Source organism: Amblyomma americanum, chromosome 5, assembly GCF_052857255.1.
Source record: "Amblyomma americanum isolate KBUSLIRL-KWMA chromosome 5, ASM5285725v1, whole genome shotgun sequence".
Lineage (NCBI taxonomy): Eukaryota > Metazoa > Arthropoda > Arachnida > Ixodida > Ixodidae > Amblyomma > Amblyomma americanum.
In genome coordinates this window covers 183,364,032-183,391,595 of record NC_135501.1, presented here as the reverse complement: position 1 = coordinate 183,391,595, position 27,564 = coordinate 183,364,032, and the positions used below count along the sequence as shown (strand labels likewise).

At 45.5% G+C, this 27,564-nt stretch overlaps 1 protein-coding gene across 1 annotated transcript; it reads right to left on the bottom strand.

Annotated features, from left to right (window-relative positions):
- Positions 1 to 14,447: 14,447 nt before the first annotated feature.
- LOC144135391 (uncharacterized) lies at positions 14,448 to 26,589 on the bottom strand. Its single transcript, XM_077668057.1, has 5 exons — positions 26,374 to 26,589; positions 22,002 to 22,134; positions 20,088 to 20,233; positions 17,776 to 17,908; positions 14,448 to 15,002 (listed from the first exon to the last, which is right to left on the bottom strand). The coding sequence occupies exons 1-5, from the start codon at positions 26,423 to 26,425 to the stop codon at positions 14,741 to 14,743; spliced, it is 726 nt and encodes a 241-aa protein (XP_077524183.1). The 5' UTR covers positions 26,426 to 26,589; the 3' UTR covers positions 14,448 to 14,740.
- Between the last annotated feature and the right edge of the window lie 975 nt (positions 26,590 to 27,564).

Below are 27,564 nucleotides of genomic sequence, written 5' to 3'. Positions count from 1 at the left end.
TATTTGTTGCTAGCAACAGACTCTGATTATTGCGTTTCCTGACTACTGTTCTGCATGTTCTGATGTTCGTAACCTCCTTCCACTTCTGGGCACTTGTAAGTTTTCCAGCGATGCCTCCAAGATCGGTAAGTTGTGCCTGGAGAATCCCCCACCGTGCGTAAGTGCCATCGCTTTAGAGACGACGACGACGACGACGACGACGACGACGACGACGACGACGACGACGACGACAACAACAACAACAACAACAACAACAACAACAACAATGACGACGACGACAACAAAATTTTTTTATTTTCTATCAATTAATACATTTTGACTTAATCATTACTATTTAATCCCTCTCTTTATTATTATTATTATTCTTATAATTCTGAAATCAAAACTCTCATTCCTTTTCTGTTCATGAGGAAGAATCCACCGGTGTTGCGCTCCCACGTGCTTTTCCTTTTTATTAACTGCGTTCAGGTGAATAGCCAACCGATTCTTGGCCGATCCCCCAGTGTGGGTATGTGCCATCTTTTGATAGGCTAGCAACAACAACAACAACAACAACAACAACAACGACGACGACGACGACGACAACGACGACAGCAACAACAACAACAAAACAAAAACAACAACAAAAACAACAACAAAAACAAAAAAACATAATCAGCAACAACAACAACAGTGGCATCGGAGCGGACAGCTATTCCAAGAGAAGCTCGGAAGACGACCTCCGCAAAGCTAACTGTACTGGCCGGTACGTCGGCCTCTCTTAACCATTCTACCAAGGGTGCGAAGTTGTTATCCGTGTGACACCCTTTCTGTTTCGAAGTCATTACCCCTGGCCTTCGGCTGAACGTCCACAGACAACTCGGCACGGATACAGTGGGGCCCCAGTGCAGCAACAAAGCCTTATGGGGGCAGTATGACAGTGTGACGAGAAACACAAGTGACGAAAAATTGACGGATTGAGATTGAATGATGCAATACGGACGTTCTCAGCAAGAAAGCTTCCGTCAGTGAAAACATCTAAACTACAGTCTACTTACATATGATTGACTATGTTCGTTTGTGATCGCAGACGTTCGGGAAAAATTTCTCGTGACCAAGTACAGATTTCTGTCTTTAGTTAGGGTGCGGTGTGTACACGGACAGCTGGCATTCAGGCTTTGCGACTTGCAGCCCAGAGTTGCGACTGAAATGGGTGTTCCCTCTACAATAGCACAGAGCTAACGCCCTAGTCGCGCATATTTCAACATCTGCTCGTTGTTAAATCATTGTCCTTATATGTTGAATAATATCCTAGCTATGAGTATTTTCATTCAAAACCTCACCTATTTTCTTGATAGAGCATTTAAATATCACTGATACGTGGCTGCAAAGTCATAAAAGGATTCAACCTACTCGTATGGAAGAGTACATGAAGGAATCTGCCAGCAGGTATGAAAACAGGCATTACTGAGAGTTTCGCTACTTGTTTTGGTGCACTCCTTCGGGTAAAAATATGGATAGTGGTGCTTGCATTATAGTTTCCTTCTTCACCATACGCATTATCCATACTGCCCCAGGTAGCCAAAATTAATGTTAAAATTTGTGGTAATAACTCACAGGAAGAGATAGCAGTGCTCACGTGATCGGCACTCACACTAGAGTCGACATACGCCACGTGTCACCGTAGTGAGGTTTCAATCGTAGACAAGGCGCCTTCCGCCCCCACACACTAGACTCGCTCAGGTGGCCAACGTATCGCGAGTATACGCGAGTCACAGGCCGATTGTCTGTAACTTGCTGGTAAAGCCGCGGTGGTCGTGACAGGCAGGAAACGATAGGCAACACAGAGCCGTCTTCCATATACTTTGCGAGAGCTGCTCATACGCTTGCTCCCCTGCCTGGCCGTCGACACAGGTGGAGCTGGTGGCCATTCGGAACACATTAAGCATCTTCTGTACACTGTTGCCATCTAGAAGCCACCTTGACATCCTCACAGACTCCTGCGGCGCTATCCGTAGTCTGAGGGCGTGTTCTGAGCCCCGACTTATTGGCACAGCTAACTGAGGACATAGTTCAAAAATTCTTCCTCACGGTACGTGTACGAGGAAATTTGTCGAGATGCCCACCCCACACAAGCTTTTGTGGATGGAGCAAGTCACGAATCAGCTTCTCCCCGTCCCTTTCAAGCGGCCCTAACCTCTCCGGAGTCAATACCCCTTCAAGAGAAAGAAAACCTCCGGCGCGTCACGCCAGCAGTTCTCCCATAGTGTGGCACCGACCACACTGGCGTCCTTGTGCGCTGGGAAGAGGTCCTGCTTCGAAGGTTACGCCTCCGTGTCGCCCTTACCCCAGCGGTATCCTGGCCGTGGCCGGCACAGTACCATTACCCCTTTCGGTGACTCATGTCCTCTGTCCCGCTCCTGCCTGCGAGGCGAACACTAAACACTTGCTTTGGACGTGCCCCTCTTTGCGTGCTATCCGGAAGAAACACCTGCCCCGGTGAGGACCACACTCATGCGGTCCGCCAGATGTAGAAGAATGAACTTTTGGGCAGCACCACCGGGCTTTACTCGACTTCCTTCGAGAGTCCAGCGTGTACATACATTTGTAAATAATACTTTACGCCAGCAGGCACACCGTCTCCATAAAAGAATAATAATTAGTGTCCTTGACAACGTACAGCACACGGGCGCCTTTCCGTTTCGCCTCCATCAGCCGCGTTTCGATGGAGGAGAAATGCAAAGGCGCCGGTGTGCTGTGCGATGCCAGTGCAGGTTAAAGATCCCCATGTGGTCAAAATTATTCCGGAGCCCTCCACTATGGCACCTCTTTCTTCCTTTCTTCTTTCACTCCCTCCTTTATCCTTCCCTTAAGGCGCGGTTCAGGTGTCCGCCGATATGTGAGACAGATACTGCGCCATTCCCTCTCCCCCCCAAAAAACAATTAGCGTTTCCTGACGGCGGTTTACTTATACAATGGTTCACGGAATACGGCGATCCTGACAGGCGCAAGACGAGGCTTTTAGACTTCATTTGGAAACTATGTTGTAATGAAGCAGTCTTCTCCAGGCTGATGATGATGAAGAAATGAAGCCAGATGCAACACAGAAACATGCTAAAGCTCAGTTTAAGAGAGGAAGAGAACGGATTTATGGAATCATCTGTGTCCGGATCCCTGGAAAGAGGATGAAATTTCCACCCCCTAGGTGGTGCGCAGGTTCTGCAGGAGAGAAGCGCCCAAAGAAGAGGTCGTTCGTTTTAGGAGGTCGACCTAGACCTCCCACATGGGCGTGGCATGGAAAGTGAGTGACGTTGTGGATCTAAGAGAACTTTTCGCATGAGTCAAAATACAAATTCCTGGCTGTTAGCCTGTGGGACTCCCATCCTAAGCATCATCCGCATTATAGGTTGTAACTGCCTTAGCAACGGAAAGAGCTCTTAGGATTCAGGGCACTGTGGGTCTCCCGGCCCAGGTCACGATGGAAGGTGTAAAGGCAGACTCAGCGCCACCCCGGCCCCTATTTATCATCCCTTAATCATGCACACTCGGACCCCTTTAAACTAACGCTCTCTTAACCGCGCGATGTAATGCCTCTAAGCATACCGTACCCAAGCTTTCCTGCCCCAACTGGTGCTAAATATATGACTGCCTGGAGTATTTTCGCTACTTATGCGCCCTTTGCACCAATGGTCGCACCAACCCCTCGTACTTCATTTAATGAACGTGACGAACCACCACCACATTGTTCAGGTCCTATGTACCACTGATTGCTTCAGTGACGCTTTACATATAAGCACAGTTCATCGAGTAAGTCTTGCTGCAAATCACTTAACACTGATGATGCGTAAACTGGGAGAGTAGTGCTGTTGCTTATGCAGGCACACGTAAGAAACAATGAGAGGGTTCGGGCTAGTGGGTAGCCAGTGTGAACATTCATAGCGCAAAACACATGGGGGAGTAGGAGATGAAACAACAGTAAGTACATATGTTTCTTGCGCCATGAATGTTGACATACCTGAGAAGGAATCAAACGGAACGCCGGACACCGGGTTGCAATAGAAACGTCGCAGGTACGGATACTCAGGTGTTTTAAAAAACAAACATGACAAACCATAACCGCATTGTTCAAGTACTAAATCCACCTGTCACTCATTGCCCTAGCGACGCTAAACATATACGCACCATGGACAACTTTTGCTGCAAATCACATGCTGCAGTTATTGCATATAGTGTGCAGGTAACTACGGCTGTTTATACCGGCACACGTAAGAAAACGCATTCATCATGCGTCGCCCTGAATCCATCAAACTTATAACACTAGGAACATTAACGAAATGAAAAGTGTGCCGCATTAGTAGTAAAGAGATCTCTTGGATGTATTTTCACGACTTTTCCGTGCAGGGTATAAAATATGCACCTTCTCCTAATTAAGCTTCCGAACTTTCTTCCTCCACTCTCACTCTGTCTTTTTCACTATCTCCAGGCAAGTGGCTTGTGGACTGTGGCAGCTGCATGCGATAGTCACGTATCTCAACCCTTCTCAGCTGTACGAGCGCTGTGCTTCACAGCACAAGGCCCATTACTGGAGTCGGCTGCCGTGGTCATTGCGAAAATGTCTGTAGATGCCGGAAGTCGACAAGGAAAGTGCTGAGGCGTGGCCCTATAAATGCTAGACACCCAAAGAAAAAGGATGCTTGCACATGCCATCTTCTGCGCCAATTTTCATCCAGCCGCGTCCGTCCCACCCCTGGCAATTTTACGCGGATCGTTCTGAGTACATTCATCGTCATTGAAAGGTGATCAGCATTCCAGCATGACGAATGACATCGCGCGGTAAGCCAGAAGGCTTTATGCCAAGGTTTCGTGACACGCACACGAAAAAAAAAACATTTGAGAGACTGTTGTGCTTGCGCTTTTCCTGATATGGGTGTGGCTTGAATGCAAAAGGACGAGAGTCATATCAGGGACCTTGCATAAAAAACTTCGTTAGACCCATCACAAAGAGTTTACACGCAATTTGTAGACTTTGAATTGAAAATGTTTAAAGGGCTGTACGCCCATTAGGACACCGAGAGATGGGAAGCTCACTTAATAACTCGGTTACAGAAGTTTGAAAGTGAGCGTTTAATCTGCAAACATTTATTCATGCGCGGCACTGACAAAAGCAAGGATTATTAAAGGATCTAAGGATCACATTACATGAACTTCTTTCTCGTAACAACACTATTTATTTTTAACTAGCTTCTTAGGAGGATATTACCCCTCTAGTTTGGAAACGTGTTACAGAATGGCACTGCTTAAATTCTATAACATCTGCCGTTGTCGTACTTGTGAATATACAGAATAGCTCCGCACATCTAAACAAAGTAGAACCATCTTATGCGACAAAACCTTAACCATGGCGCAGCTTTATTTGAAGAATACAACTTGCTTTCTTCGTACTTGTTAGTACGCTATAGTTCTCGTTGGAGGCTTAGCACTTGCTTTAGAGTATTCACTAGGAACGACAAATCTTTACAGTTCAGCAATATGTTTTCGGTTCTTTCCTTTGTTTCCTGACTTATACTTTCAACGTTTATTGAATATGATTATATGCATGAAACAAAACTTGGGAAATATGATAGTCATAAATAAGGCCCCAATAAGGGTAGCGCGTTCTGCATCTTATATACCTAAAAACAGAATAATTTAACGATTGAGGTCTTACTAACGCCGCATGCAGTGCAACCAACTGCTTTGCAAGGATTTGATTTACTGTTTCATTCGCATGTATGCACATCGCTAATCTGTTTTAACGTGCAACTACAGCATCCTCACCACAAATCCTCCATGTCTTACTTATAATTTGAATATATATCAGAATGACAATTGAGTTGTACGCGACTGTCCTAGAGGATATAGTCGCGCGTCCATATCCTACCATGGTGTTGTTTTGCGGAAAAATCTTGCGCTGACCCACCGAAGATTATGTCGAAAAGTGCACTTCATACACATTTCATTCTCTTTTGAGCACCATGATTTCCCACCTTCGGCATGTAAATTTTTTAATGTCCTTGTTTGCAGCTGTTACTCTTTTGCTCCTTAATTTTTGCAGTGCTTTCCCTCGATTTGCCGGGAATGTTTTTTGATTTGGGATTTAAGCTGATGCTTACTTTCAAATGTTTTTCTTTTCGCGCTTTCTCGGCTTCCATGTTGTGCTTTTTTTTTTGGAAATCTTATGTTCCGAGACTTGTGTTTTGAGCATGTTCCTGCCTGCTTGAAACTGTTCATAAAGTAGGATTTTACCTGTGATCCTCCTCCTCCTGTCTCAGAGAAGAAAGGTTCGATTTGATTTGACGCCTTGGTATGATATTTTAATTATGGTATGGTATAAGGGACTGAAGGTCCTAATCATCACATAGCCTATGAAGGACACGATAGTGGGGCACTGCGAGATAATATCGAGCACGAGGGGTTCCTTGACGTGCAAGATAACGTCTTAAATGTTGCTAAATTTAATACTTGTGACTAAATACCTTCAGGACCCTTGTTCTTGAAGCCTTGATCTCCAGCACGTCAACATTATGCAGTATTGGGCCAGTTGGGTTTGTACCACCATATTGTTTAGGCTTGACGAAAACAAGGTACATAAAGACGACACGGTCGTGGACACTGAACTTGTTTACTGTAAAAAAAAAGTGCAGATATAGCTACAGGAAAAACACGCGAAAACAGGCTACCACAGTAAAAAAAAAAACATTAATGGGTGTTAAGAACCGTCAGGCTCTTATCCAGATAGGCAATCTCTAGCGCCTGTAATGCATGCGATCGTTTTGCAACGTGTGTGCTGGCACTTGGCGAAGTATGCCTCGAAGATCTTTATGCAAATCTGATTGCGGTGTTTTTAACGCGATCGTGGTGTTCTTCAAATGCAACGAGCAAGTAATGTTTTTGTGTTATCTCCATCTGTGGCGCTGCCGAGAAATATTAGATGACGCCGCTCGTTTAAATAATAAATTGTCGGGTGCTTTCAACCTCACGTTTACACACCTAGTTGTTTGACCATGCAGTTCTTTCCATACACACAAAAAAAGAAATGTTGTAAACATCGGTTCTGAACAGTTAACCTTCTATCTTCGATCTGCCTTGCATCTATCGTTTTATCTTGCGTCGGGAAAACAAGGTTTACATTCAATGGCCGGTAGCGTGTATCGGCTCTCAAGTCGCCCCTATGATCAGTGACATTTTTCTAGCATACCCAAAAAAACATTCCCAGCATACCCGAAAATTCGGGGCAAGCGCATTGCACAATGAGCAGGTGCTAATCTCCGCTGTGCACTATTTCGTTAGCGTGAGCCCGGCTGTAAAAAGAGAGTACAAAAATGTTTGGTTTCGTTTGGTATGGTTTATGGGGGTTTAACGTCACAAAGCGACTCAGGCTATGAGGGACGCCGCAGTGAAGGGCTCCGGAAATTTCGACCACCTGGGGTTCTTTAACGTGCACTGACATCGCGCAGTACACGGGCCTCTAGAATTTCACCTCCATGGAAATTCGACCGCCGCGGCCGGGATCGAATCCGCGTCTCTCGGGCCAGCAGCCGAGCGCCGTAACCACTCATCCACCGCGGCGGCTAGTACAAAAAGGGCTGTTCTATGCATGGAAAAGAAGAACTGTGTCGAATGCAGCCATTTATACATATAATTCGTGCATAAAAGGTGTTGTTTACAACATTCATTTGCCTAGTCAAAACAACTCATGTCCAAATAAGCAGGAACATTAACCAGCGTCTGAACAAGCACGAAAATTCATTAATTAAAAGAACGGCGTAATATAGTCTTGCTAGGCACTGCCAGGAATGCGAAACTTGAAAACCCCACTTGCTCGCCGGATTTGAAAAAAATACTACGATCGTGTTGAAGCCCAGCAGTCATATCTGCAGAGATATCAAGGTCCATGTACTTTAGAGGACAAAAGTAACTGTGCACCCCTCCGTCCAAGCTTCGAACCGTGCCGCACTGCACGTGGGCGCCCCCTGACGATGCAGTTTGCCACAACAGCAGCTTGGGCTTGTTGGTTTTCCATCCTGGTGTAAACGACTCAGAACGTAGACGGGACACGTGAGGACAAGCACACACAATGAGCGCTGACTTTCAACAACGTTTATTTGGAAAGTGCACAGAATCTTATAGTGAACAGCTGGTCCAGAGGTTATGGTGGCCGCCGAGATAGCCAAACGGAATACTAATGCGTAAGGAAGCCATCCATTTTGTTAACAAAAAAGGAACTTCAGCTGTGGGGCGTGCAGTAATATTGCTCTGAGTGTGCATAACGACGTGTGTGTCATGGTGTGTGATGGTGTATCATGGTGCAAAATGACGCGTGTGTGACACGTGTGCTGCCCGTGCGAATATAATGAGCTGTGTCCTTTCCAATTTAGCGCTGTTGAAAGTCAGCGATCGCTGTGTGTGCTTCTCCTCGCGTGTCCCGTCTATGTTCTGCGCTGTTAATATCAGAACGCAGTTTGGTCTGGCGTCGGAACTGACCTATCGCCCCGGAAGCGATACTCTAGAGTGCATTGTCAGGTAGCGCTAGCATTCAGTGCGGCACGGCTCGGAACTAGGAGGGGAGGTCGACTATTTCAAGGTTACACATTAAAGGTGACACACGAGCGTATGGCCACTCTCTTCGGAGCGCCAGTGAATTTGACATGGCAGCATATCGAAGCAAAGTGAAAGAGGCGCAGAGGGACTTGGAGGGGGTGCTTAACGTCGTCTGCCACTCCGCTTCGATGTGGCGCTGTGTTGCAGGTACTGGTGCTCTGGTGTAAAGCCCCTCAATAATCTACTCCGAAGATCGCGACCACGCTCTCGCGTGTTCCCCCTAAGTGTGAACGACCTTGTACGTGGTCGCGTAAGAATGGACCAAACGCGTGCCAAAACGCATTCCCAGTGACAAAAATTTGATAGTCCGATGAAAGGTCGTAGTGTGGTGCCACAGTACTTACTAAAATATAGTTTGTAATGTAAAGCACAATTCTAAAATGTTACAATTAATGAATTACAAAGTAGTGTAGTTTCTTTTTTGCTTGAAAAATGACCCGCCATATTTGGTTCAAGGAGTAATATTGGATGGATGGATGGATGGATTGATACCGCTAAGCCCTTTAAATCGGGCGGTGGCTCAAGCCACCTAGCCATGACCTAGGAGATTTTAGTCTTGTCTTGATTTTAGCCACCAATCAGATAACCTTCGCTTGGTTATTTCTACCCGCTTAAAATCTACTTTTCCTTCACTGTCCTTAAACCCGAATGCCTTGGATAAATCAGCACCGCTGCTTTCCACTCTAGGGTGGACCCCTTATAAGCCCTTATATTATAACCTGTCTCCAGCGCCCTCTCTCGGTATTGTAGACCTAGCGGCACACTTAGCGTATGAAACAAACCGGATAGTCCACGAGAAAACCGCGGAAACTTTTTTACGTGCGGGGAAGCAACGGCGCCTGTTGTGTGTTGTCTTCGTATTGGTTTTTGAAAGCGTGTGCTTACAACGCGGGTTATATGTGCGAAACATTTTCGCATTTTGGTGTGTTGGTCGCAGTACATCTCGCAGTGACGGCAAGGCGATGGCTATGAGCGCACGTCGATAACTAGCTGTTGCTGAGTGCGTGCCTTCTTCTCGGACGCTCCAACGATGCTGCCTTAGCGCTTGGTCCCCCTGAGACGTCACGGTAAGTGGCCGCGTGTCCTGTGGATGCACACCTGCACGACTGCTGTCTCGCAGCGTCAGTTTCGCAGTTAACCCTGAAGGTTAGGTTTTATTGCTCTAAGGACGCGTGTCGCATTCCGAAAACCCTTCCGTCCATTCACTTTGCTGCGAGGTTAAGTAAGTGGATCTGCTCAGGCAGTTGGTATTGGAGGCTGGACATGTGAACGGCAGTTATTGCGGCGTTTTCTTTAGCGTTTACTCTGGCCGTTTTAGTAGGGTGGTCTTATATTTAGTGGTTTGTCCATCATGCTTCGATGCTTGCTGTCACGGGAACTGCAATCAGTTGTGCAAGAAAATACGCATCTGAATATGGACGTGAGGAGCCGGAATTCAACTGGTAGATATTTAGCTTTCCGCGTTTGGCCAAGGACGTGTTCCCGGTGCCCCTTAAAAAATAAAACGCGAGCAGAGCGATTGTATCATGCAGAGCCTGACGAGTTCTTATCTGAAGGGAACTGAACTACTGCGCAGTTGATTTTTCCTTCTAAGACGCATTAACAGCACTTTTTTAAGTGGCAATGAACCCCGTTTGAATTTCCTATTCAGGAGCTCATACTTCTGCGTTTTAGTGCTCGCGTTCCTGTTATCTTGCTCAGATGTCTTTTGATTGTGATGACATTGATTGTACGTGTGTACCACCTTCTTATAGTGTGACCACGTTTCGCATGCTACGCTCTGATTGCTTTGCTGCCACCAGGGCCTACTCTTGAATTCCCCAGGGCAGCTGAACGGAGGATATCCATCTTTCTACCGTAGCATTGACTTTAAGTCCCTATGTAGTACTTAAGAAGGTGCCTGAAGAAACAGGCCACAACATGCGTTTACATGACGCGTGACGAAAGATAAGGCGAATGACAAAGGAGGCAGAACGATCCTTGAACCAATCGGCTAAGAGTTAACCCAGTTCAACACCATCGCTATGAATTCATTAAACCTGGCCGTCTAAATTCCCGTCATGCAAATAGGCTTAAGAATTACGGCGTCATTTATTTGTCGATTTTGGTGAACACTGTTCTGTCTGCTTCGTCGTTGGCCTTCTCTTTTGATATACAGAAGAAAAAAAACATTGAAATTCTGCAATCATGACGGAAGGAAATTCCGGCTTGGGTCGTGACAATATTTATTTCTGATGGAAATTATGTTCTTGTTTCCTACTGAACTGCTACACATCACTTAGGGGGCGCCACGGGACCTGCGCCTAGCTCTACGTCACGCTCGCACCGTACGGGGCATTCGCTACCAGTGGATCTACCTTGCAGAGATCGTCGAGGCATACTTAATCGCCCACACCCAGAACACGCACAGTGCAAAACATATAACTTACCTCGATAAGTACCTGATGGCTCGAAGTACTCATTGATGTTTTTTTTTGTTGTAGCCTGTTTGCGTGCGATTTTTTGCACCTATATATATGCGTTTTCCAGCAAACAACGTGGTGGTAGTCGGTGCCCATGTCGTCTTTCTTTATGTCCGTTGTCTTCGTCGCGCTGAAGCAACACGACAGTGTCTGGTCACGTTCTGATAAAAATATTCTTAAAGTACGGAATACTGTGCGATTAAAACCACGCTGAGCGCACGATGTATGAGACACTTCGGTATTTGATGTCGACGCTAAACTTAATGTCGACTGGCTTTCGTGTACCGAATTAAAATATTGTAAATTACACAAGAACAAAAAGTGCGGAGCGCGTTTCTTTTCTTGCGGCATATATGAACCCTCCTACAAACTTTTTTGATATTAATGTGGCTCGTGAGTATGCAACACAAGGTCATTGTCTAAAAATCCCGGCCACCGTGGTTAGCGTTCGCATAAGCAAAATTTCGATACCACGTGACCAACATGGCCGCCATGTTGGTAATAGGGTGGAAGCACACCACGTGACCCAACCGGCTGCATAACAACCTATACTTATAAGTGGTATACAAGTGCCGCTATTTCTGCACCTTCGTTACATGGCGGACATGCTGGTACAAGGGTGGTACCATACCATGCAGCCCAACCGGTTGCAGCAAGTACCTATGGACCTCCTGCATGTTTGTAAACAAACGAGGTGGCGCTGCAGTCGCTAGCGAGCTCGTGGTAGGCAAAAGGTCGGGGAGTGGCGTCGCGGATAGGTGTTGTGCGCGCGTTTTCAAGGCTTGTAGGCGCGTTTCCAGTTTCTGCGAATCACAGCAATGGTCGATGCTTCCAACTTAGTAATTTGTCGAAGTACACGAGCTCGCGTTGTCCACGTGCGGCCTATAAAGAGAAATAGTTTGCCACTGTGTATTGTATATATGGTTAGTAGTAAATATGTACAAAGCGTTCCTGCTGTTTATTTATGCGCTAGGCATTGAATAAAACAAGTTTTGACACTCTGCACTAGCCGGAATGATTTTACTTCGGGACAGTAGTGAGGGGAAGTGCTGGCGTTATTTCGCCGGAGCAGACATGCGCTCATCGTCTGCTGACATACGTACGTGTCGCGCGGCGCGAAAAGTGGGGACAGCGTCGTGTCCCCGATCTCCTGTCTCGCTTAGCGCTGTTTTTAGCCGCATGACCACGCACCAGCCAGGCCGACTTGTCCTCTTGTTAAGCTGGTCGATTTGGTGAAAATTTTTGATTTCTAGAATTATTTCCTTTCCTAGCCCTGAAGTCTAGTTTCGTGACGAAAAATTATAGCAAAATATTGAGTACAAATTTATAAATTACGCTTTTTAGAAGTGTGGTCGTCAAAAATTGTGAGGTAATTTCTTTGATTCAGTGCCGCATTTCTTTGACCAAAGCGAAAGCGAAGATGCCATAAACGAGGGAATAAACTTTAAGGTTCGTTTTCTGACTTCTCACATTTTCTGCGACTGGATCACTCACCTTCGTAATTCGCATGAAAATCAAATGATTCCATTTGTCGCAAACTATTCCTGAGACGTTGAGGAGCGTAATAAATCTCTCGATTTTTTTCCCTACACGTGCAGTATTGTGTTAGTTATTTTTTGTAAGAAACGTTTTCATGTTTTGCGCCATTAAAATCAATATAACTAACTAACTAACTAGTTTTCATGTAACTATGCATGCATAAGTACTGATCATATAGAAAAACAACTAATCGCGTCATCATACAGAACAGGGCTTTATGCACATGCTGGCATAAAAAAAAACTGCGCACTATCTACTCAATTATTTGAGACCTAGCTTGGGGGGACTTGACGACGGTGTTAATTATAATTACCCAGAACTGCGCCAGGTATAGCTATAAATAAAAGGAATGACTGAAACTAGCGTAGGAATTTCATATTTGCACCAAGTTTAGTTACATATCGCATGCATGAATAACGAAAACACTTTTCATGCCGCGTCCCCTCTCAATCTCGCCACGTGTCTGTTAGTAGCACGCCTGCGGCTGCTTCTTTCCAAACAAGCTTCGCGATCATGTATTACCTCATGAAACATGACACATGCATGATGCAATGAAAAAGCATATGGCGTTTAGCACACTTAAGGTACGCTATTCTAAGCACACCAAAGCGATCGCGCAAGATTGACACAACTTACCAGACTTCTTTCTATTCGAATGAAATAATTACGTCGTCATATCAAGAAACAGTTTCAAGTAACTATTAAATGTCACAAAACGCGCCATTTAAACATGGTGTGCTATTAACAAAAAAACGCATTCCTTGGGGGCGAGTGAACTTGTCGGCGCCCCGTGCACTCCGGCTCAAGGTGATAAGTACGCGTGCAGCTACATATGTCTTTTTTTTTCCTTGAGCAATTATCAGCCTACTATTCTGAAGTTCAGGTGAATGAACGCAGTAACTTGCATGCTATTAAGTGCATCGATACCCAGACTTCGCGCTTTACTACCGTGGCCCAATGCATGTTAGCCAGTTTCCGAATGCGGCATTTATGCGCGAGATACCTATCGAGGTTAATTTAATATTTTTTATGCTACTACGCGGATCCAGCAGTGACGCAGCTGGTCAATATATGCTGCTTCTGCAGTGCACAGGCTTGAAGCAGCCGCCGGTAACTGCGGCAACTACGGTAGGCACGGGCAAGCGGAACCTGTTTTGCCTACCATGCGAAAGTCGCTGCTAACATCAGCGCCACCGCATCTTCGTGACGTCGCGGGGTGAAGGAGGTCCATACTAATAAGCAGCACCGAAGTGCCGCATGTACTACTATAGCTTAGTTTCGCTACATAAACCTTAGAGTGCGAACAGCCGAATTGGACCACTGAGTAGTACCACTGGCACACAGATTGTGAGCCACCTAATTGGCGTAGAATATTCGGAGTGGTATGAAACGATTCAGCGTGCTATGGAGCATAAAATTACTAGTCGGCTCAAAGCTTAGCGCATTATAGAGATTCGTACCGACGACTGTCGTTTTCCGAGACCATAATTTCGTGGATCTTCAGACGTCCATTACGACCAAACTACTTGACGTAAAACGTTCAAAGTGCTGCCAAATGATTGGTCTTCTTGTGCTGTATACGCTGGTAACAAAAAGGGTTTATAATGTAGACATCTGGATATAACTACATTTGTACTGGATATACGAATATAGATGCACACCATATGATCATGATGCAATACCTGTTCAATAGGTGGCGCTATGCTTGGTTGCCCCAACGTCTGGTAATTTTCCGAAGGTACCAAAGGTGCCTGATACCAGATACCTGATTTAATATCTGCTGCGGGTCTAAGGACCCGCAGCAGATATTTGTTCGATTATGGCGCAGTGCTTGAAGCACTCTGGCACGTGTCAGCCCGGTATTGCACTGCCTCCGGGATCGGCCCGGGGCATAATAGCACGCGCCTTTTCTTTCTATCTTTGCTCTCCTGTCCTTTAACTCTCCTACTTTCAGCGCGCGGCAGCGAGCGTGGTTCGGCTTGAGCCAGTAGGCAGGCCCGTGCACTTTCCTTTTCTTTCTTCCTGTGAGCAACAGCAGGAGCATCAGCAGCTGCTAATTTTTTGTGTTTCTCTTCGAGCATGAACCAACTGGCCCAGTAACTACGATTTTGGATTCAGGACTAGTGTCTATTGAAAAAATTGCCGACATGGTCGATGGCGAGTGCTATCAGAGTCCTCTTGCCAAATTCCTTGGCGTCGGTCGGGAAAGGAAGTTTCGGCAGTTCCCGGCAGGCTTCCGAACCTCGCAGGTACTGGCCGCACACCAGGCTCAGCGCCTCGCCGAATACCTTCTCCATGAGGTCGTTCATGAATTGCTTTGCCGGCGTATCCGAGCAGCCCTCCAGGGCGTCGTCGAAGCAGTCTTGCACAGCGTGGAATGCGCTGCGAACGAGCACATAAATCTACTATCAGCACGAAAAGAAAAGACGAAAGGAAAGCACGAAACAAAAGCACGAATAGAATAAGACAGTTCCGTCACGAAGAGGAAAATAAAAAGCTCTTAGCCATGGGAAGCTTAGTAGCTCAAGTCATTTTAAGGCTAAAGCCTTTAATGGCTTGATCATAGAAGGTTGTGGCCAAATACTGATCTGGTGAGAGAGTGCGTTGTCGGTTCTGGTCAGCGACATCATCAGGCCGCACTCCTGGCCTGGTTATGCAATTCCATCGACACGCGGTTTTTTTTTTGAAACCCGGTGGAGTGGGAATTGAGTCCCGGTCCTCTTGCACGCGAGGCGGATGCTATACCTGTACGCCATCGCTGCCCTTTAATGACTCATCGTCTGTCTGTCTGTCTGTCTGTCTGTCTGTCTGTCTGTCTGTCTGTCTGTCTGTCTGTCTGTCTGTCTGTCTGTCTGTCTGTCTGTCTGTCTGTCTGTCTGTCTGTCTGTCTGTCTGTCTGTCTGTCTGTCTGTCTGTCTGTCTGTCTGTCTGTCTGTCTGTCTGTCTGTCTGTCTGTCTGTCTGTCTGTCTGTCTGTCTGTCTGTCTGTCTGTCTGTCTGTCTGTCTGTCTGTCTGTCTGTCTGTCTGTCTGTCTGTCTGTCTGTCTGTCTGTCTGTCTGTCTGTCTGTCTGTCTGTCTGTCTGTCTGTCTGTCTGTCTGTCTGTTTCACACTATAGCTGTCGTCAAATGACGTCAACTCGTTCAGAAAAAAATCCCTGTGCACGGCGGGATTCGAAATACCTTCCTTCAGTTCCGCAGCCGACCGTGCTAACGATTACGTTACTTCCTGCCAAGGCATATGTAGTTTTCCTTGGCAGGGACTATTTATTTTTCATTCTTTTTATAGTCCCACAATAATTTTTGTCTAGCGTAAGGACACTGGAGAGGTTTTGCGGAAAAGCGTAGAATCAGACGGATGCCTCCCAAACGCCCTCCATTTTCTCCAGCATTCAACATTCACAAACAGTTGTGTACTTAACACCTTAACCTCACATCAGTGACACGAGCAGCAACACCGCGCTAAAGGCTTTCGCCTCACCGCACTTTAGATCGACAACGTGCCCCCCTGAATGTTTTAAATTTTTTAAATACTTCTTCACAAGTGTCATTCAAACCCACTTGTATTTCATCTCCAGGAGCTAAAATGCATTTGTTTTTGTGCTGCCAGCTCAGTTTTCTTCGCGTTTCATACCTCGTTGATAGTATAAAAACTGTACTTTAGTTTCCCATTCGCCAACTATGGGGATCTCCCAAGCTCTGATAAATGATAACTTTTTAGTTAAATGTAGACTACCTGTTGCATCTCTCGAACACTGAAACTAATCTCTTACCCAGTTGCATTTTTTATTCTTTACGAAGCCGCTTATGAAATATTGTTTCTACTCCTTCATGTGGCACTTTTCGCCCCGTGCTAACGTGGCAATATATTCAGTAATATCTTAATATTGTGCGATTGGTACTACGGTTTAGGTTAATATTTCTCCACAAAAATATTATTTCACTTCCGTTGCTTGCAATGACGAGATTTATTCTTTATATTAAACAGTGACTCTGCTGATCTTTATCGGCTATATTTTTTTTGCGTCAGTGGGAAGCTGCTTTCCCAACTCTACTGTGACACTGAGAAACACGTTACAAAACTTCAAAATATACTTTCTACATATGATATAGTCTCGTTTTCAAAATGGTAGATGCAGTCTTCTTACCCTGACTTTGGGGACACGTTATAAAGTTAGTATAGTAACTCTATGCAATTCTATAGACACGACCACTGGCGCACCACCTAGGCGACATGCGATGACAGTAATGGGCCCGAGATTAGCCAAAATGCATAGAATTTATTAAAGCTACAGGTGACAGTTCTAGCATTGTTTTAAAAATACTGTGGATAAAATTAAACTGGAGATATATATCACAGATAGCAGCAACCGCTTTCGCCGCCAGCAGCACTACCGATGGCAGCATAGCTGCAACCTGTTTTTTTTGAAATATTAAGAGATGATGAGAAAGCGCGGTTAAACCATGCAAGAAATGATGACAGTTCCAAGCGAAAAAAAAAATTCTCTCGTCTGAAGTTTCTTCTAAGAAAAATATAAAACGCAACACAATGTAATGCAGGAGATAAGGGGAGGAAATGATGGTTTGGTTATGACATACATATAAAGCAAATAAGCGAACCGTCATCTAAACCAAAGAAGTGGAATTTGCATAAAATTTGTAGCGCTGATCAATGAAAAGTAAGTACTGCAATCATTTTATGCCTCAAAGGCAACTGATGAGAAAGTAGAAAAAAAGACCCCTCCCAGCAGTGTGTCACTGGCGGCATGTGATTATATTTCATTCTGTGACTCGTAAAGTGTACTATTGCGACGCTAGGAAACGTAGCTGGTCACTTGAAGAGCCGCTAAGTTTTAACACAACATGGTGCAACCATAAGTTTTGCTCTGACTTTCTTTGGCGATGAGAAATATGAATTCCCGCCAAGACCTCCAGTACTGCGCCCGCGCTATTGTCGTTGCAAGGAAAATATGCTGACATTTTTGTTCTCGTCTCCGACAGTAGACACTCCCTTTAAGTCCCAGATTGTTGTGTTACCGTGTCTTTCGTCACGAGCGCTCTATAATTGCAGCCATTCACGTCAAGTGACACAAATTCAACTACCGCGACGGATGGCAGTCAGCTTGGAGCAGTGCGTTGGACGAAAGGAGGTGCTCACCAGCAGGCGTAGCCGAGGGTCTTATCTTTCGGTGCGACGACGACCCCTTTTTCCATGTCGTCACGCATGGTCTTCTGGCAGAGGTTGAGCTGAGAGCCGGCCTTGTTCAGGCAGGCGATGCTTTTGTGATAAACTGCAAGGAAAAGATGTGATTAACGACGAGCAGCTAAGCCTGCGAGGTGGCAGAAAGGGTTTGTAATTTCCCCCAGCGTAATCAAACGTGCTAACGTTTGAAAAAAAAAAGGTTGCTTCGAGATTAATTATGAGCAGCTGAAACATCTACATCTGTGGTGGAAGGATTAGGGCACCGGGATTGATGCGACAGGGTGCAGTGCCGAGAAGTGTTGCTGGAAAAGATGAAACATGGGTGAACTGCTCAATAACCTAAACCACGTGCTATCACAGCGGTGGTCTAACAGATGTGACTATTTCGATCGCATGCGGAAGGTGCGGGGTTCGATCCCCAGATCAGCCGGGTACCCACCGTTGATACAATGGGTATAAGCTTTCTCCTGGCCAGGTCTGGTGCCCAGCTTCAGCGGGGTGCAATGGGTGAGAAATGAGTATATGACCCCACCTTGCATAGACTAAAATCATCATCATCAACAACATCATCATCAGCCTGACTCTCTCTCTGGACAAAGTTGCTCACGCGCCGTAAACAATTATCATCAGCAGCAGTATAAACCATGTGATGTAGCTATCTTTTGTTATAACCACTCTGAATACCAGGAGCTGTGGAGCTTTGCTCCTGGGGCATTTTGTTACTTTATCATCTTAAGGTTATAGACAAACAAGTAACCATAGATAAGTCTTAGTGTGCCAAGAAACCTTAGTTGAGGCCGATTGTAATACAATGGCTCTTTATCTTCCGTTTTATGCCACGCTTAGATGGTTTTAATTTTGCATGCGCAAAAAAGTCGTGCGCCATGTGACTTGAGGGTCACTATTGCGCACGTCGGTAGTCAGATATAACATTGTGCTGCTTGCGTGAGGTTCTTCAGTCTTTTGTGAGGCGGCCTCGAGAAATCTCTGCCGAGCGGCAGCTGGTTTCAACAAGGCTACTGCCATGAGAAACCACAAGACGTCGCTCCAAAATTAAACGACTTTCGTGTCTTTGAAAGAACTGTCATCGCCCTCCACATGCGTACCCGCTAGCAGCTATGCATAACAGGTATGATTTGCATACCCTCTAGGTATGCATAGTCGGGTACCTACCATGCATTCCAAGCCATGTCCCGGTGAACTGCGAGTTCAACTGCCCTTCATATTTTCAACTTTTACTGTGATTTGAACAAATATTTTCCATCGCCCAAGAGTTGCTCACGGACATAGTGCCAGGTTGCAAGACGAATTTCGACTGATTTCCGCCCCAAAACTTACGCGTAAAAATCTCATCGGCATACTTAAGAGGAGAGTAAAAATATGGTCGAGGCCACCAGAATGTTTAGAAGCGGGGTCCCAAAAGCGTTCTTAAAAAGCGTGTGGAGATTTCACTTAATCATGCCGGATCAAAGCGTTTCACGTAATTTCAGTCGAGTAGCATGTGGGTTGAGTGGCGCACACGCTACCACGCTTTGAATAGGCGTCTCCGCCGGCACTCGGTAAAGGAACAGTGGAGGAAGTGGTATTAACAGACCTTGACTTGAAAAAGTGCGTTGATATCCTTTCTGTCTTAATTCCCTTCTGCGTTTTTTTTCGTTATACTTAGTAGAGCCAAGCTCGTGTGGGGGGCCTGAATCTGTGTTCTATACGAGTTGCACGTTAAACCCCCGCAAATTCAAAGCCACCGTGCCCGCTTCGGACGGTGTCATCCGAAGATAAATATCAACAATTTTGCATTGCGTATATGCTGTCTTCTAGTTGAAGCACAATGATATGTTGGATTTTCAACAGGAGAACTTTTTTTTCTGGAGGACTGTTTTGCCTTGCTGCTGCTGAAACGGAAACCTGCTGCTGAGTTCAAAATCCGCCGCGGTGGCTCAGTGGTTAGGGCGCTCGGCTATTGATCCGGAGCTCCCGAGTTCGAACCCGACCGCGGCGGCCGCGTTTTTATGGAGGCAAAACGCTAAGGCGCCCGTGTGCTGTGCGATGTCAGTGCACGTTAAAGATCCCCAGGTGGTCGAAATTATTCCGGAGCCCTCCACTACGGCACCTCTTTCTTCCTTTGTTCTTTCACTCCCTCCTTTATTCGTTCCCTTACGGCGCGGTTCAGGTGTCCAACGATATATGAGACAGATACTGCGCCATCTCCTTTTCCTAAAAAGAACCAATTATTAGTATTATTCAAAACGTTTAGGACTTTGACGCACTTTCGTTTTGTTCGGTGCCATCTGTGCAGATGACCTCGTACTGTTCTTCCATGGCCTGCAAACCAATGACGAGGGCCACCCGTGGGATGCCATCCAGGCAGCGCTTCGCAAATTCCTCGGAGCACGATATCTGTTCCAGCAGTTTCCTGAAAGCATTGAGGCGGAATACACAATTAAGGCGAAAGCAGTAGAGTTCACGTCAAGAGCAAACACCGCGGTCTGAAGGCAAGAAATTCGCCGATTGGGCGAGAGAGGTCACGAGACATTCTGACGCCATCACAACCTGCCCACGGGTTGTGATCAACATAGTTTCGGATAGCAAGCTAGATAGCATTAAAGTTGACTTCAGGAGGAACCCAGGGCCGTCTGGTGTCACGAACTTCGCTGATTAGTCGAGAAAGGTACGACGTCACAAGTTCACGTGATCTCAAAGGAACCAATCACAGGCCGCAAGTGAGAGGAGCTAAATGAAAAAATCGATCAAAATCGATAATTGAATGGGAAATATAACTTTATCGCATTCCTCTTTTAAGGTGACTTAAGTGCCCTCATAATCTGTGGGTTTATCTTGGCGATCCATAGACTGCCTGTATGGTTTCTCAGTGCAACTAACCGAATAAGAATACTTGACAACCCTCATCGAAAGATACTGCCGCGCCACTGTGGACACGCAGCAAAAACTATGCTCGTCATGACTAGAATTTCCCAATAAAACTCATGAAATCTAACGAAGTAGCTTGCAATAGTACCATGCTAAACATTTCCTTTACTATCACTTGGGTCGTGCAGTTCTTTTAATAGAGCGCCGTCGCGGTGGCTGAGTGGTTATGGGGCTCGGATGCTGGCCTGAAAGACGCGGGTTCGATCCCGGCCGCGGCGGTCGAATTTCGATGGAGGCGAAATTCTGAAGGCCCGTGCACTGTGCGATGTCAGTGCACGTTATAGAACCCCACGTGGTCGAAATCTCCGGAGCCCTACACTACGGCGTCTCTCATAGCTTGAGTCGCTTTCGGACGTTAAACCCCCATAAACCATAAACCAACCAGTTCCTTTAGTGCATCATTTTATTTAGCCGCTATAGAAGTGCTCACGTCTGACCAAGCAACCTACACTTGTACTTTGATCACTCTGAAAATATGTATTTAACGGATCGAGAACTCGTATTTTGGATCATAATTTCTTTAGCACATCTGACACTTTTGTGTCTGTGGCACCCTATTCCGCAATGTTTTATTAGAAGCGGGGCAGAAATTTTTGGATTAATTTTTCGGTGTTAGTGCAAGTCTGTTTCTTATTGTGCTGGAAATAATCTAATCATGACAATGACTACAATGGAAGTTCGTTGAGCGGAAACAAATTTACCGACGAACTTGGTCCGTGTGAAATCACATCTACTATAAGCTACATCGTCGCTAAAACCCGTACCGTTCAGTCAAATTTTGTGAAGTGCATTACTCGTAGCATTGTTGTTTTTATATTTTCACTGGTAGCACACTTGAGAAACTTTGGAATTGAGAACACTGGGTAGATATGTAAAGAAGAAGGTTGGGCGAGTTGATGCCATTTCATTTTTGACACAGCGCAACAAAGACGGCACGAAAGACGAAGGAGCCGCCGCTGTGGCTGAGTGGTTATGGCGCTCGGCTGCCGGCCCGAAGGACGCGGGTTCGATCCCGGCCACGGCGGTCGAATTTCGATGGAGGCGAAATTCTACAGGCCCGTGCACTGTGCGATGTCAGTGCACGTTAAAGAACCCTAGGTGGTCGAAATTTCCGGAGCCCTTCACTACGGCGTCTCTCATAGCCTGAGTTGCTTTGGGACGTTAAACCCCTACAAACCAAACGACGAAAGACGAAGGTAAAAACATTTCATGGCAAGGTGCAAACAATGCCCTTACCCTCGGTTTGTACTTACGCGCAGTAGTCGTCGAACGCTTTGCCATTCTCTGGGAGTGTGGTTACGTTAGTGTAGACGAGGTAGTCAGAGCCGCACTCGTTCAGCTGGTCCCGCGTGCAGCCAGACTTGAAAGTCGACTCCTCGGACAAGACTAGAAAATTGCAGCTTGTTTAGACCAACCAGAAGCGAATGTGGTACTTTTTTAATTTAATTTATTTAGTACATACTGAAGGCTACACAAGGGTTCAAGCCGGACATGCACAAATTGGTAAATCTACAAATAACAATGAACAGAATATTTAAACAGAGACGAGGAATAAACCAATGTCCCACAAACAGCGACAAAGCTGTAGGCTGTTCCATTGGGATATCGTTGTTGTATAGGAGAATCTACATCCTAACCCGAAAGTAAGAGGACATTTCTAACGGCTAGGATAAAGGACCGTTGACCGACATCAGTTGTGCTTCTCCACTTTGTTATGGTTGTCGTAAACGCCTTCGTCATTCTCACTGGCAATTCCGCGGCGTTTCCACGTCCTTAAGCACCTCTCCTTGGTGAAATGTTTAAAATGACAATTCTCGGAATCTCGCAGCATCTCTTCAGTGTGTAGCTCGAACCGAAATTTTATGGAACATGCGGAGTCTATTGGCGATGTTCATGACATCAAGACCGCACTGTCGGCACAAGCGGAACTTTGCTCTTTGTTCCATGGAGTGAGTGGTTCGCCGGATCACTCATACGTTGTTTTCTGTGTTTAGCGGTGAAAATGGACTTCAGAACTGCTGCTACACCGATTTGTTCACAGTGATGATGTCCGAAAAGCGACTAGATTTCATTGCCTGAGTCATCCGGTTTCAGCAACGCAGCGAGAGCTTTGACAAGAGGAATTTTTGAAGCGAAAAGCTTCACTACCCTATTCAACAACGCGCTTCGCGCGAGCCGGCGTATGTCGGAGCACGAGTGACGTCACGCACGGCGCAGGTGGCCGCCGCCGACTCCGTCGCCTGACCTTTCATTTCTCTCTCTCTCTCTCTCGCTTTCTAGTCACTACTGCGCATGCGCCACTAGTAGCACCAAGCCACAGGTGTTCCGCCGCTGCGCAGCGCCGCACCTTTCCTCTAAAATCCAACTTTCAGTTTTCTGTTTCTTCTTTTTCTCCCTCCTTTTCCCCTTCCTTTACGGCGCGGTTCGGGTGTCAAACGAGATATGGGATACTCTTACTGTGCCATTTCGTTTCCTCAAAAGCCAAACAAAACAAGTGAGCCGACGGCGTTCATAGAGTTCATTGGCGTTGAGAACTTTGCAAAGGCCGTTCATTTTCAGGAAAGGAAGGCTCACAACCGGCTCCGTGGGTCAGTGGAGACTTCAATCTCGCTTTCGCTTTGTATATCCTAGATTAGCTAAGCTAATCCACATTAATTTTTTATGCTCTAGAGTATCGCTTGCAGGATTTTAATAGAGAGGGCTCATTCCCGGCTGAAAACCAGCTTAATTATTGGCGTCGCACTGAGCTGCCCCAGTCAAAGGCCCCGCGGCAGTTCAGTAATTATTGCCGACTGCAGAGGTTGCAACACGATATATGCTAGACATAAGCACTGCCTTGCTTAGATATTTCGCTGCATTAAAGAAAAAGGCTAGATGCAAGAGAATAACCTGGAGCCTTATATTCTGACGCCCCTATATCCTAAATATAGGCAGTAAATGTTTCTGACCGGAAGAAAAAATCAATTTTGGACATGTCCGAGCCGTGATGACTCAATTTTTGTCATGCACAAAGTGTACTCCCCGCCAAAAAAGTATTTCATCTAGAGTGGCTAAAAATAACACGAAGTGCTGTTTGCTAATAAAAATCGCTGGGTAGAGGTGACCTGCGGGCACATATCTAGAGCACATATGACTGTCTCCGTAATAACAGCGCTTGTTACTTCACACGTGTGTGTTAAAGGTGGTACTCCTTCATCCCGTAACGTGGTTGATACAACAATATTACTCGAATCCCATCGATTTCCTGCTCTTTTCTCTCTTGCATCAAACAACCTCCTTTGCTGTCTCGGCAATCAGTCACTTAGACGGACGGATGAAAAGGATAGAATTGAACGGGGCGGAAAGAATTGCTAAGACCAACAATCATTACATGGCTTTCGTCCACTGATGGCGAAGATTTTGATTGCACAAAGCGCGGTTGCTGTTAAAAAATAGCCGCGATAAGTAACCTCGCTCTTCTCGTTTTCTACCTATTCACAGGATTAGAAACATGTTGCCATACATAACTGTCTCTAATAAAATTCATGGGCACTAATGAAGATAAAACTCAAATTTCTATAAGCTGGGACTCAAGCGGCACTGACTGTTAAACTTCTTTCGCTGCTTATTTTGATCGCAAGGAGCACGACAGTCGCCATGCTTTGCTTACCTGTGCGACTATGCACACAAAGTTTCGTTTTTAGTTTTGTCACCGATCAGTTGCTCTAGAGTCTTCATCGTCGACGTCATAAACTTTAAATGCTCTCCAAAGCGCGATATTTTCCTTGCCTTTCGTTTATTCCATCACGCCTTGGATAAACGAAACACTGCTTGGCTTACAGAAGGTTGCCGATGCTACCACCTTCCAACAAGCGCAAGACAATCATGTCATTCTAAAACAAACCCAGATTCCACCTAGTGAAACACAGGAGCAGTAATCTCTATGGGCGTCATATTAGCTTGACTGAGGCATCGTCTATCTAGGTCATGAAAATCGCCGATATGGACTGTACAGAGAAAGCAAAAGGAAAGTAGAAATCCATACGAGCTCCGTATGATGTCACCCACCTAAAATAGAAGCAAAGCAGAAACTGTATGGGTGCGATATAGAAACGATACGGGAAAACTTACGGGTCACCACATTATTTAAATATCATACGGCCTCCGCATCCCTGTTACTTTAATGCGTGGCTCATACGAACAGTGTCTGTTGGCATGTGTGTTAGCTGTAGTACCGGTTGATTCGCGCTAATGCAGTCTGGGATACAATGAATTCTACATCATTAGACCGTGGCCCTCGAGGGCAGACATTAAAAGTTCGATTTCTCGTATTATTGTGCCGGGTACGTTACGACGAAGACATTGCTAGTATTACAACGTCATTGTATTCGCCTTGTACGGTAGCGGAAGAAGGTGTCGCTCATACGCTACCTTAGAGGGGCCATTAATTATCAGCAACTTCAGGGTGCATAGCAGTCATACGTTCCGAGTTTATACGCGCAATTACACACAGTGAGAAGCTTGAAAGAATGCAAACGGCCGTCAAGTCTTGTGCATAATACCCCCCACCGTCCCACCTTTTCATTTACCCACTGTTGTTTTTAGTGGCATAAAAAAAATGCCGGTTTAACCTGCTAGACTCTACATGGACAATTCAGCGTCAAATGAAAAGCGAACAGAAAACTTTGCGATACGAACAAAAAGCCAGGAAAAATTTACCTGTTTTGGAGAAAATGTAGGCGGGGTGAAATCACACTTCCAAGTAGCTTTCTTTGTACCGTTTAAAGGAAATTAAAGTGCACTAGTATCGTTTCTTCCTTAACTAAAATCCTCTCTTTTTCGTGTCATGTCCCACAATTTTGTACAAAAAGTTTGAATATTGGAAAATTGTAAGGTACTGCTATGAATTTGTTGAAGGTTATGGTCCATTCTTCCGATGTGAAGCAAAATCTTCCTTTTAAGCTTTTATCGCCGCTCACATAGAACATTCAAGACTGCCGTAGAAAGCCAACGGGGAACGCTTTTAACGATAGCAAAAATGTTAACAGCAAAAAAATGCAAGCCTGCCGACGGGAGATCTTCGTATATATTGAATGTGATAACGACATATGAAAATATGTAAAAAATATGAGATATATGAAAAAAATATATGAAAATATATCAATATATGAAAAAAAATGCGTTCACAAACTCTTTACCGGTAAAAAATGCTTTTGTTCAAAATTATTGGGTAGGTCGCGTTTCATTTGACGCTCACTGTACTCTTTAAAACCAGGTGCCGTTCACAATGCCAGAGTAATAAGCCGCTCTCGATACGAAGAATGTGCGTACAGGATGACGAGGAGAACCCACAGATTTAACTACTGAAGTCACTATTGCAGTGAGCCCGCGCGAGAAATCCAGCAGATTTGAAGAGCTTCTGAAAAATTAATCATTCTATGCGGAATTTTTTGCAATGAACATTAAAGGTGTGTCTTTCACTACCCTTATAAAATCTGCAGTGTGGTAGAGAGATTTTGCTAGAGCGTTTCCGCACTTTGTACACTTCTTCTTTGCAACAAGTCTTGTTTGTTGTTTCACTTCGCGAGCACGAAAAAGAAGTGAAAAGGTCCTGAGGGATTCTAGAAAAAGATATCAACTACTCACCAGTCGCGATGGTGAACACGGCCAAAACAACACTCCGTTCGGCGAACTTCATCGGGATAAATTTGTAGTCCTTCCTCACCGTAACAAAGTAGACTCTTTTCTGGATTCGAAATGGACGCGAGAGTCCGGGCACTTCTGTGATACCTTAATCGACTAGAGGAAAGTAGTTCTTTTTCCCGTTCTTATATGGCGATGTAGGTGTGTACCTCGCCGTAGCAACGAGACGTTTGCAAGCAGAGGTGGCCCATCCCGCCGTGTTGCAAACGTACCTTGCCATCGTGATTACCCTGGCGAAGCGCCTAAGTTGCTGCAAGCGCCAAGATATATGCACGATGCCCTGGACTTCCCGATCGTGCTTAGCATTCGAGAAGTTTCCTTCTGTTTGCTAAAAAAAGGCGAAAAAAGCAAGAAAAAAAGCGTCTAATTATTCCTGTCATCGGGGTACCTTCTCCCATAATGTAAAAACCTGAGTCTTTCGTTGGAAAATTAGTTGTTGAGCCGTTAATGCATAATTCTTCGTAACCGTTGTCCTTCCGGGTCTTCCTTCCAGCTATTGGGGATGTTGCGTGTGTTTCGCATGACCAGCAATCTTCAGTATATTTGAACCTTTTATCTTAACTATTAGAAAATGAAAATCACAACAAAAGATCTTTTGCTGATGTTCCGGCGTAATTTTTTTCTTTAATAGTGGCGCGGATCTCCAAAGATCTCGAAAGCTGAACGGTAGGGGTGGAGGAGAACTTAAAGGACATTTCTCTCGCGTACGCCTTACGAGCGACCTGTAGATGGCGTGAGCACCAAGACACTTACGGGCTGTATTATCAGAGGCAGGTAACTCTTCAACACAGTCGTCGCTTCCTTGAGATGGGTGCGGGTTTTCTTGGGCTTAATGGCGTCTAAATGTACGTACGGTAAACACGTGATTTCCTTTTGATTCGTTTTGTCGTCGCCATCTTTACTACTTGTCATTTTCTTCGCCAAACGTTCTGGAAGGAAGCTATAAGCACGCGCTGCTGAAGTGCTTTTTATGTTGTTGTTGGACGACCATATTCACACAACGTCGGTACGTGAAGCATGATTAGAAACAAATTGTTGCTGTAGAAGTCTCTAAGGAAAGATAATACTAAGCAAATAATCAGAAAGCCAAAGAAACATAACAAAGTTGGTGTGTATGTGCAGGTGCCCACAAAA

Bases quoted from the DNA above. Each gene is read 5' to 3' on its own strand.
- LOC144135391 (XM_077668057.1), bottom strand. From the start codon at position 26,425: ATGAAGTTCGCCGAACGGAGTGTTGTTTTGGCCGTGTTCACCATCGCG. The intron at 22,135-26,373 runs GTGAGTAGTTGA...GCAATTTTCTAG, and splicing joins CGTGTTCACCATCGCGACTG to TCTTGTCCGAGGAGTCGACT. The intron at 20,234-22,001 runs GTAAGTACAAAC...CAATGCTTTCAG, and splicing joins GCGTTCGACGACTACTGCGC to GAAACTGCTGGAACAGATAT.